Source organism: Pseudomyrmex gracilis, unplaced genomic scaffold, assembly GCF_002006095.1.
Source record: "Pseudomyrmex gracilis isolate BER0280 unplaced genomic scaffold, ASM200609v1 scaffold_1033, whole genome shotgun sequence".
Taxonomy (NCBI): Eukaryota; Metazoa; Arthropoda; class Insecta; order Hymenoptera; family Formicidae; genus Pseudomyrmex; species Pseudomyrmex gracilis.
Window position 1 is genome coordinate 3,991 of NW_018021617.1, and position 11,596 is coordinate 15,586.

The 11,596-nt window shown below is 41.8% G+C and overlaps 1 protein-coding gene across 1 annotated transcript; it reads right to left on the bottom strand.

Moving 5' to 3' along the window:
* Positions 1–8,320: 8,320 nt before the first annotated feature.
* On the bottom strand, positions 8,321–11,307 carry LOC109861785. Its single transcript, XM_020441593.1, has 6 exons — positions 11,253–11,307; positions 10,667–11,023; positions 10,112–10,396; positions 9,293–9,991; positions 8,946–9,174; positions 8,321–8,753 (listed from the first exon to the last, which is right to left on the bottom strand). The coding sequence occupies exons 1-6, from the start codon at positions 11,305–11,307 to the stop codon at positions 8,321–8,323; spliced, it is 2,058 nt and encodes a 685-aa protein (XP_020297182.1).
* Between the last annotated feature and the right edge of the window lie 289 nt (positions 11,308–11,596).

Consider the following 11,596-nt stretch of genomic DNA (forward strand, 5'->3'; position numbering starts at 1 on the left):
CTTCGGCCCGTGCGGCTGGCTAGGTAGTTCGGAACCTGGTGCGGCTTCGGTGTTCGGTGGATTCTCGACGCACTATTCGCACTTGCACTTGTAACTTATGCTTGTTTCGCTCACTGAAATCGGCTCTTTTCAGACACGCGGCGCGGTTCTTTCTGTTTTTTGATTCCGAGAGCCTTGGCTTATATACCATTTTGAGTAAGCGAGGACTCTCCCAATCGGGAACTCAGTTGAGCTTTGCTAGTTCCTATTTGTTAATTAGTCGGTCGGGCGACTTCCGAGATCGCCAATCGGCGACGATCTCTCGCTTCGGTCGCCTCGACCGATTTTTCGGGGAAGGAAAAAGGGAGAGTGTTGTCTTTTCGATCACGCAGCATAGACCCCTTGTTGTTTGTTTGTAATAAAAATGCCGGAATTTCTGTTTGCGCCGGCCGCTCTAATTTTTATGACCGGCGTTTTCATGACTCGGAGATATCCGAGTTTATTTGGAAAGCTGCTCGAATAGTTACCTAAAATTTCGTGTTATTGCTAGGCGCAGTTTATCCTTCCGGGCGCCGATATAGTTTTCGTTTGTTCTCCTATCGTCTGGAGTTTTAAGTTTCCAAACGATAGGAGACCCGTTCGAATTATTTATTATTATTGACTAAAAAAAAAGGTTGCTATGCGCTGGCGCGTCGCGTCGCAGGAAAAAGGGGACCGTGGAGTCTCCAGGACGTAACAGAGCAAAGATTTGAATGTTCTTAGTGAATATATTTATTGAGTAATTTGTCACTTACGTATCAATCCAATTGTGGAAAATTCTTCAGTAAAAATGTGTATATAAGGAATCATATCGGGATCTTTAATAGTATAATACCTCACAGAAATTTATTTCTAGTGTGGCTAAAATACTACTTATTTTGAGTAATTCAGCAGTGATTTTACTACTCAAAATTTCTGATGCAGAGTGCTTTAATTACTCTACATAAGTATTATTTTGGCTACGCCAGTAATAAATTTCTATAAGGAATTATAATATTAAAGAACCCGATATGATTCATTATATACACATTTTTACTGAAAAATTTTCCACAATTAAATTAATACGTAAGTGACAGATTACTCAATAACTATATTCACTAAAAACATTCTGTTGTGAGGCAATTTTTGTGGTAAGGTTAAGTAGAGTAAGGCCATTGAGCAATGTGATGAGACATCACTGTCATTGCTCAATGACCTGTTTAGGTTGCGGGGCAACAGCAGTTCTAGGAAGAACTGCTGGTTGCCACAGGGTGCGACATATCGCCGCAATGTCCGAAGTGCAACGCGGCATGTGTCGACACCGGCACCGGTAACTAGCACGGCCGTTGCTAGGACCGGTGGGCCTGCTGAATCGGCGCGATCGATCTACTATAAATCAATCGCGCGGATGAAGCAGAGCAGACTGTGAACAGACTGCTAGCTCACTGTGTGGCTCCGCAAGCCGGAGAGTTTACCGCAGTGAGGAACAGCCGTGAAAAAAACGTTGAAGGAACATTGTAAGGAACTGGGGCAATAAAAATAATATTATAAGTTCAAGTACAAAACTTAATCTTCTCACCAACCAACCTTCTCGACTTCCAACAAATTTTGGTGGCAGCAGTGGTATCTTTATTATTCTAATTCCGTATGTCAAGGACGGGACTCTGCAGGAGATTCCGGTTGGAACAAGGAAACGGGTGAGAAAGAAAAAACAAGAGAACGAGAACGGTTGAGTTCTAGTTTAAAAAGAGGTGTATTTAAAAAAAAAGTATATAAACATAGAAAATACTTGTGACCCCGATTCCGTTAAGCTCTGCTCCTAAAACAAAAAGAAATTAAAAGCAGTCATTAAAAAGTGTCTTGCAAACTACGGGTTCAAAAGAGAAAGGAAGACACTGCGAACTCACAGTCTCGAGTTACACGGCAACACTAACCTAACCTAACGCAAGCCAAGCGACGGGCAGTGACACAAGGCGGAGATAAGGAAGCGGCCGGACTGCAGTAGCAGAACAAAAACAAAATCTACCGCCGGAAAACTCCGGAAGCAGCAAGCGGCAAGCAGACAAGCAGCTGTGACGGAAGGGCACCAAACAAACAGCAAGGGATAGCCGAAATAGCAGCAAAGGCGACAAGGCAGCCAACGCAAGCGAGGCAGCGGTAGCGGCACAGCAGCGGTAGCAGCAGAGCAGAGAAGCAGCGAAACAACGAACCAGCAAAGTGGCGAGGCAGCGGTAGCAGCGGCGCAAGGAAAGCTCAGCAACACCACACAGATACAACTCTTGTAAGCGGAAATAGGTCAACTACTGTAAGTCGAATAAATATTTTGTAAAATCGAGCGATACATATGTTCGGTAACACTGGCGTTTGCAACAACGCGGCGTACAATCTGAGCGATTAGCGCGGTCATTACAAAGTTTATTACCGGTACGAGAACCGAGAACCGCACCGGCGGCGCTTTATCAAGAAGCAGAAATAAATAGGCAAGATAGGAATTTATATCCAAATGTGATTATAGAAAGAGAGTTTTTGTTCGATTTAGACGGTAGTATAACCGGTCATTTACAGGGTGTAATAAATCGCGGTAGAGTTGAGAACAGTGGAACCCCGAGCAGTGGTACTCAGAGGTCTTCTTTAGTATCGTACGAGAGCAAGTTGTTTCGAAGTAACGCAATAGATGCTGACCGAATAGAGCAGGTAGATGACGAGCAAGTCATAGGTCGGGCTCGCGAATACGTCGAGCGGGAGATCGACAGGATGCGAAACGAGTTAAGAGCGAGAGGTGCCGCGGAACGTGGGGCCGCGGGACCGAGCGGGTAGACACACGACCCTCCGTGGACGTAATGCTGCGTCAGCTAACACGTTCTTTTAAGTTAATGAATGCACGCATGGATACGGTAACCCGCCATGTAAGTGAACTACGCGAACAACGCCGCAGAACACAAGCGCACAGGGACGACGATCCGTCGAAGCGCGGCAATGAGTTCGACGTGACGTACGGGCGAACGGCCGCCGACGTACGTAATCAGACCGCACATTTGTTTGGTTACATGACACTGAAAGAGGCGCGTGCCATGATACCAACGTTCGACAGGAAGTCACAGGCGCAGTTACGCGAGTTTTTAAGCGCGTAATACGTATGCGATGAAGAGTAGTAATCCGGTCAACGAGCGGACTTTGTTAGAAGCAATATTATGCACCAAACTGAATGGCAGGAAAAATAAAAAAGGAACTGCAAAAGCAATACATGCAGCAAAAGATAAGAAAAAGAAAAACCGAAGTAACGATAGCAAGTCATCGAGCGACGAAGAAGACAATGGAAAAAAGAAAAAATCCGTGTGGCAGAGCTGCAAGTAGCCGAGTTAAACGCTACGCAAGCAATTCTGGACATAGTCACCGTGCCAATAAAAGAGACAAGGAAAGGCAAAGCGGAATTGCTATACGACATCGGAGCCACAGTGTAGTTGATTAAAAAAAAGTATTTCAAAGGAAAGACGCCAGCCGAAAAAACAGAAATGAAGCTGACAGGTGTCAAAGGACATCAAGCATGCGTAATAGGGAAGGTCATGGCGACAACAGAACTAAAAGATAGGGAAATCAAGCATCCGATTTATGTCGTGAGAGACGACTTTCCAATTAACTATCAGGGCATTCTAGGAAAGAACTTCATTAAAAAATATAATACCAAGCACGATTATAAAGCAGGGAAACTCTCGCTAGGAAGAAATACGTTAAAGCTGCGTCCATATAAGATTATAGAACTACAACCCAGAAGCAAAACTATCGTACAAGCAATAACCGATAGTAACCAAATCGACATCGTGCAGGCAGGAGAAACGCAACCAGGAGTATTTATAGGAAGCTGTTTAGTACAGCCAAGAAAAAATTTCTGTCCATTAAGCGTGGTAAATACCACGGAAAAAACGGTGAAAATGAACACACTATGTGTTAAGCTTGAAGCATTGGAAGAAGAGAGCGAGACAGAAAGTGAAATAACGAACGTAAGCATAAAGACGGAGAAGTTAGCGCGACGCGAAAGAGTGAAAAAGACACTGCGGGTAAAGCATCTGAATGAAGAGAAAAAACAAGTTTTGCATGAAATATGCGAAAAGTATCAAGATATATTTCATCTCGCAGGGGAGCCACTCACTAAAACAAGCGCGGTAAAACACCGAATAGCGGTAAAAACCGATACTGTACTGATAAATGTAAAGCCGTATAGATTGCCACATAAACATAAGCAAAAGGTGGGACGACAAATAAAGGAGAAGCTGGACAACGGAATAATACGCGACAGTAAGAGCCAGTGGAACGCACCACTACTGGTCGTGCCGTAAAAGATAGATGCGTCCGGCATAAGAAAATTAAGAATAGTCGTAGATTTTCGTCGACTAAATGAGGCGACAATAGGCAATTCTTTTCCACTGCCAAATATTGCGGAAATACTGGATCAACTTGGGAATGCGAAATATTTCTCAACGTTAGATTTGGCGTCCGGGTATCATAAGATACCAATGGACGAAGAAGACAGAGATAAAACGGCGTTTTCAACGCCGCATGGGCATTTTGAATATAATAGGATGCCGTTTGGACTAAAGAATGCGCCGGCAACAGTCTAGAGGGTAATAAATTCGATTCTGATACTATTGCGAGGGAGAAAGTGTATCTTGAAGATATAGTGATACACGGCGCGAGTCTACAAGAACATAGCAGGCGTTTACAGAAAGTATTCGAGAGACTGCAAAAGTATAATCTAAAACTGCAACCGGACAAGTGCGAGTTTTTCCGCGGGGGGGTCACATATCTGGGACATGTGATTACCGACAATGGCATATCACCGGATCCGTCAAAACTGGAAGCGGTTAAAGCATTTCCGGTTCCAAAGAAAGTAAAAGATATCCAGGCATTCATAGGTCTGGCGGGGTATTACAGAAAGTTCATCGGCTAGTTTTCAAAAATAGCGAAACCGTTGACACAGTTGTTGCAAAAAGAAGCAGCGTTTGAGTGGGGTCCCGAGCAACAACAAGCGTTTGTAAGTTTAAAAGAGAAATTGATTAGCGCACCGTTGCTTGCTTATCCGGACTTCGACAAAAAGTTCGTTGTCACGACCGACGCGTCGGGTTACGCGGTCGGCGCGGTGCTATCACAAGGTGCGGTAGGTCAGGACCGGCCGATTGCATACGCGAGCCGTGTTGAATAAAGCGGAACGGAATTACAGCACAACAGAAAAAAAGCTGCTCGCAGTAGTATGGGCAGTAAAACACTTTAGACCTTATCTGTACGGAACAAAATTTAGGATCGTCACCGATCATAAGGCGTTAGTATGGCTATTTAATGTGAAAGATACCGGATTGCGGCTCGTGCAATGGCGATTAAAGCTAGAAGAGTATGATTATGAGATCGTGCATAAAAAAGGGAAGGCAAATACTAACGCGGACGCGCTGAGTAAATTTCCCGCGGAGGCATGTACGTGTAAAGCAAAAAGGCAGAGGAAGATAAGAGTGAGAAGCCAGAGCTCACCGAAGAAGAAAAGAGACAGATACTGTACGAGTATCATGACTCACTAGTGGGCGCGCATCAGGGAATAGCGCGTACAATAAAAAGAATAAAGATGAAATATGACTGGCCCGGATTAACAAGCGATGTAAAAAATCATATTTCGAAATGTGAGTCGTGTCAAAAAAATAAGTTGTCACAAAAAATGAAAGTACCGCTGGTAATTACAAATACACCGAAGAAGCCTTTCGAAAAGTGCTCGCTTGACATTGTCGGACCATTACCGGTGACAAGTAGCGGAAACAAATATCTGCTGACGTTTCAAGACAGTTTCACGAAGTTTAGTAAGGCGATACCCGTTCCAAATCAGGAAGCCGCTACGATAGCAAGAGAGTTCGCGACAAAAATTGTGTGCGAGCACGGGATTCCGGAAACGATTTTAACGGATCGAGGATCAAACTTTGTAAGCGAACTATTTAAAAGTGTTTGCAAGCTATTGCGGATAAATAAGATACAAACAACGGCCTATCATCCGGAGAGTAACGGAGCGTTGGAGCGGTCGCATAGGACGCTGGCCGAGTATATACGTCACTACGTGAACGAGAACCAGACGGATTGGGACGAGTGGGTGCCGTACGCAATGTTCGCGTACAATACGACACCACACACGGCAACGGGGTTCACACCTTTTGAATTGGTGTACGAGAGATGCGCGGAATTACCGACTGCTCTAGCTAAACCACCGTCAACGCAGTATAATTTAGAAAACTACGCGCAAGAATTAAAAGAGAATTTGCGGGCAACAAATCGAGTAGCGCGAAAAAAACTCAAGAAAGAAAAGGAAAAAGCGAAGCGTTACTACGATAAAAAGACAAAGCAAGCAGCGTTTAGCNTAGGAGAAAAAGTCCTACTTTATGACGAGACACTAAGAAGAGGCAGATCCAAGAAGTTGGAATCAAAGTGGATAGGACCTTACGTAATAATAGCGAAAACGTCAGACGTGACGTATGCAGTAAAAGCAGGACGGCGCACGCAGAGTGTTGATTGACGCCGACTGTACAGTCGCTGTCACTGAATTGTTTTGTGGACGCGGAGAACTAGGAGTAAGAGAAAGAGGGTATTCCCTAGCAGTAAGTACTGCCAACGGGCGCCTTACTAACTAACTGTAGCAGATCTTGATGAGTTGACCAATTACGTTAGTCGATTAGTTAATGTGACAAACGTGAATGGTCAATTCCGCGAGATCTGCGACCTGCGAGTCGTGCTTGCATTTTATGCAGAATGGCCTTTACGCACAATGCGGTAGCCAATCAACGAGACGCAAACGCCTCAAATTTAGTTCTTCTTTTTTTAAATCATGGAAATAAAAGTCCCAACCATCGGGTCCATCTAAATTAAATTTAGACGGACCCGATGGTTTATAAACCGCGCTGCTTTATGAACATCAGTTAAACAAGGCCGTTGCTTCAATTTTTTGTGTTTAATGTTCTTGCTCTTTTATAGAACACAACGAACATTTCTTAAATTTGTATGGACGCCAGCTTCTTCGGCAATTTGTCTTGCCGTTTTTTTGAAATTTGACGCAACTCGTAAAATAGCATGCTTATCACGTTCTGTTATGACACGTGGTCTTCCAGTTTTTTTAGATTTTTTGTTGTTCTTTAAATTTTTTAGTGCATTGTACACACAGCGACTTCTGTTGATTAATTTAGCTACTTTACTGATACTATAATTTTCTGACTACAACAACAGTGTCCGATCAATCTCACTCTTGTCTAGTTCTTTACCGCGAGGCATTACTATTTTTCTCTAAACAAATGTATTCAAATAAGTACTAATTCACTTCTGCGTCCTCTCGCAGTCGAATAGCTACTAAAATGAAACGTAAGAATGGTAGACAAATCAAGTGTCTTATATTTTTGTCCAACCAAAATCTATTTATGTTTACATTTTTCTTGTAACTCCGGCGTTATGTTTTCTACAAACTTAAAACTTTGTATACACATTCGAGAGACGGTATATAATATATAGAGTGTACAAAAAATTAATGTTTCTTTTTTCAAATATATGTTGCATAGAAATATGCAAAGTGTCTTATATTTTTGTCCAGCACTGTATATCAAAATCATTGACGTCCGAGAGTGCTCTGTTTTTCTGAATATTTAACTTGTAATTCTGTTTAAAAGTGTGTGTATATATATATATATTGTGACGTGACACTTTTCGTGTCTGTCACAAGAACATAGTTCCGGCCGGCACAGGAGGCAATGAGCTCGTCTCTTCCATTATTTAAGGAGAGCAACTCGTTAGGCCGCGTAACGCAAGCGAATACACCTAATTTTGTGAAGGCGCATAGCGCCTATGTTATATATGCAAATATTTGATATATTGAAATGTACACACACACACACACACACACACACACACACACACACACACACACACACAAAGTAAATTTTGTTCCTATTATTTTCAGCGTATCTTAGGTGGTGCAATTGCGTTTCAGTAACATCATTTTGTGCCGTGCTGGCCGCTTAGCGGCTATTCTGTTATTTCTTTTCAGCGCGGAGAGAGAGAGAGAAAGAGAGAAAGCGTAATTTATTAAAGCGCTCCGGGACAGGGTCCCCTTAAGCGCACAAAAAAAAATAATAATTACAAAAAAAAGCAGAAATTACATAAAAAAGAAGCAAGAAACAAAGTAATAACAAAGCAAGTAGCCAATAGCACAGAAAATCATCTATATGGAAATATAATAAGAGAAAGCAAAAAGAAATGAGTACATAATGAAAGAATCAAAAAATAATAAATAAGCTAGCGAAAAAAAAGCAAATCAGTGGCTGGCATCATCCAGCAAGAGTCTGTGAAACATAGTTCTAAAGAGACCAAAGGAGGTAATCATTCTAACATTAGAAGGAATGCTGTTCCAAACGCTAATCGCAGTGCTCAAAAATGAGCGCTTGTACATTTCCGTGCGACACAACGGCGCAACAAGAGTGTCCTCTGCTGTTCTCATATTACGTACTGGCGCCTCACGAAAGTGTAAGGTCTCAAAAATAAGACTAGGTTGTTGTGTAATAATTATCTTGTGTATAAGGCAACCCACGAAGTATCTCCTACGGTAACTGACATTGAGCCACTGTAAGGCGTTGTAGTACGAAGTAACGTGTTCTTCTCTACGAGCATCGAAAATAAATTTCACACAAGCATTGAATGCTTTGTGAAGACGTAGGTTCTGTTCTGCAGTTATATCCGTAAAGGCGCAACTGCAGTAATCCAAGTGAGGGTATATCAGTGTAATGATAAGTCTTTCCTTCAGTTTTCGCGGTAGTAGACTTTTGCACAACTTTAGTTGATAGAGTGTTCTTTTAATTTTGTTAACTGTGTTTGTGACATGTTTTTCCCAAGAGAGAGAGCTAGAAATGGTAATGCCAAGATATTTGACCTCAGACATGTACTGAACCGGTGTGTTTTCAACTATTATAAGAGGTGGTTGTTGCCGGCTGATTGCGTTGATGTATCTAGCAGATCCTAAGATGATAGCCTGGGTTTTGTCACAGTTCAGCAAAAGTTTGTTCTGCAAGGCCCAGGAAACTATGCTTTTAATATCACAGTTAACTCTCAATACCCAGTAGCAAATCGCGTGAATCACAGTGATAGTATATGACCAAATCATCCGCATAGAAGCTGTATTTGCAGAAATTTAAAGTAGTGTTAAAGTCATGTAGATATAATATAAATAATAATGGCCCAAGAACAGAGCCCTGTGGAACACCCACATTCATTGAAATTGGCCGAGAAAGACCAGAGTTGACGGGATCCTTGACAACCTGAGTTCTTCCCAATAAATAAGAATGAATCCAGCGCAGCGCGTTGTTAGAAAAATTTAAAGCCTCAAGTTTCTTCAAAAGAATGTGATGCTGCACTCTGTCAAAGGCCTTAGACAGGTCAAAGAAAACAGTGATAGTGACCATTCTTTTATCAGCAGCATATCTTGCATCGTCTAATAACTTAATTATTCCAGTCTGAGTCGAGCGTCCTCTTCGGTATGCATACTGGTGAGAATCATAAAGATTATTTCCTTCCATATAGTTTTGNATCTGCACACAGACAATTCTTTCGAGAGCCTTAGATATTGCAGGAAGTATTGCTATAGGCCGGTAGTGTAGTGGCAAAGAAGGATTTTTCACTTTCGGTATCGGACAAATAATTGAGGATTTCCAGCAGTCCGGGAAAATACCGTGTGTCAATGAAAAGTTAAAAATGTGTTCAATCACAGGCACGATGCAAGGTAAGACAAGCTTAATAATTTTGCTAGCTATACCATCTATACCAATAGCATTTGTTTTAATCCTGGAGAAAGCTCTATTAATTTCTGACGGAGTTACGAGCTCCCAATAAAATTTTGAGTCGTCGAAAATCGCGGATGAGGAGTTTAAGTCCTCTGCATTTATCACACCATCATAACCTCCCGCGGCACTAACAAAGAAATCATTCAGTGTGTCTATAGAATGAGAAAGACATTTAATTGTATTCTTAGCTTTTACAAGCCCCAGGTGTCTTAAATTGCTCCAAATAGAGCCAGGATCTTTAATATTAGTAAAGAGGGACATATAATAGTTACTTCGTGCAGTGCGAACCACTTTTTGAACTTCATTTCTCAATTTCTTGAAGTCATGATATAAGTCCTCCCTAGCGTTTCTGCGCCATTTCCTGCGCGCTTTGTCTCTTTCCTTCATCGCGTTTTTGATGTCCAAGGTAAGCCAAGGTGCAGGGAGTTTCTTGAAGCATATTCTTTGAAGAGGCGCGTGATGATCCAGACATCCGAGAAGAGTAGAATTTAAAATTTTAACCTTCTCATCAAGAGACATCGATGACATTAGCTCACTCCAGTCAATATTTGCAATATCTTGAAAAAAAGCATCTTCATTAAAAAGATTAAAATTTCTGCAGGTAGTTATTCTGTCACATACTCTGTCAACACGCAGTTTATATTTTATAAAAATCAAATCGTGCGCAGATAAGAAAGTCACATCATGCTGTCCGAACTCAATAAGTTTGTCGGGATCATCGATAATACAAAGATCTAGCAAAGTGCTAGAATGTTGCAAGTTGTGTGTTGCTTGATAGGGGACCAAATAAAGTCCAGAAGATCGAACAAACGTAGTTATTTGATTACTGTCATAGGAATTGACAAGCATATCCGCATTAAAATCGCCAAAGATGATGGAATGTCTGTAATGGACTTGAAGATCGAGAAAGGTGTCTTCAAAGTCTTGTAGATAGCCGCAATTTGGTGGTCTATATACAACAGCTAGCAACAACTTGACAGAACCTGAAGGGACGATTTCAGCGATAATGTATTCGGGCTTGCGGCAGTATAGTGCATCAGAAGTTTTTAAGATGGTGGCACTCAAAGAATTGTGAATGTAAAAGGCGACTCCACCTCCACCTCTTCCAACCCTATCATGCCTGTGAAGTGTATAGTCCCATAAGCTAACCATACTATCAGAAAAATTAGGCTTCAGCCAAGTTTCTGAGAGACAAATAATGTGATATTGAGAGCAGTTGAAGAACAGCTTAAACTCATCGAAGTGGGCAAAAAGTGATTGGCAGTTTACGTGACAAATCAAAAAATCCTCATTAGTATCTCTACTGGCCATAATCAATGTTAGAAATTTTGTCTTTAATTTTCCGGCAGAGAATAGGACATTTTTTAGTATCAGTGGCCACATGGTTCAAATCTCCCGCAGAAAAAGTCTCACTAGCCGAACAGTTACCGCACCTAGGAGCCTCCTCCAAGTTACTGCAGTCCCTCATCTGGTGTCCTCCTCCGCAATGCCCACACACGGAGCTTTTTTTACAAAATTTGGCCAAATGACCAAAATTCAGACAATTATAGCATTGAAGAATTCTGACATGGTCTGCAAATCTGCAGGCAGAGTATCTCAAAAAAATACGATCTCCTTTAAAAAGCGCATTGCGTACCGAAGGTGACACTTCCACTACACAATTTCTAGATCGCTTTCCGGGCTTGATTGGATATATGTATATGATCTTGATGTAAGCCTCTTTAACACCGATTAAATTTTGTGCAATTAATTCCTCA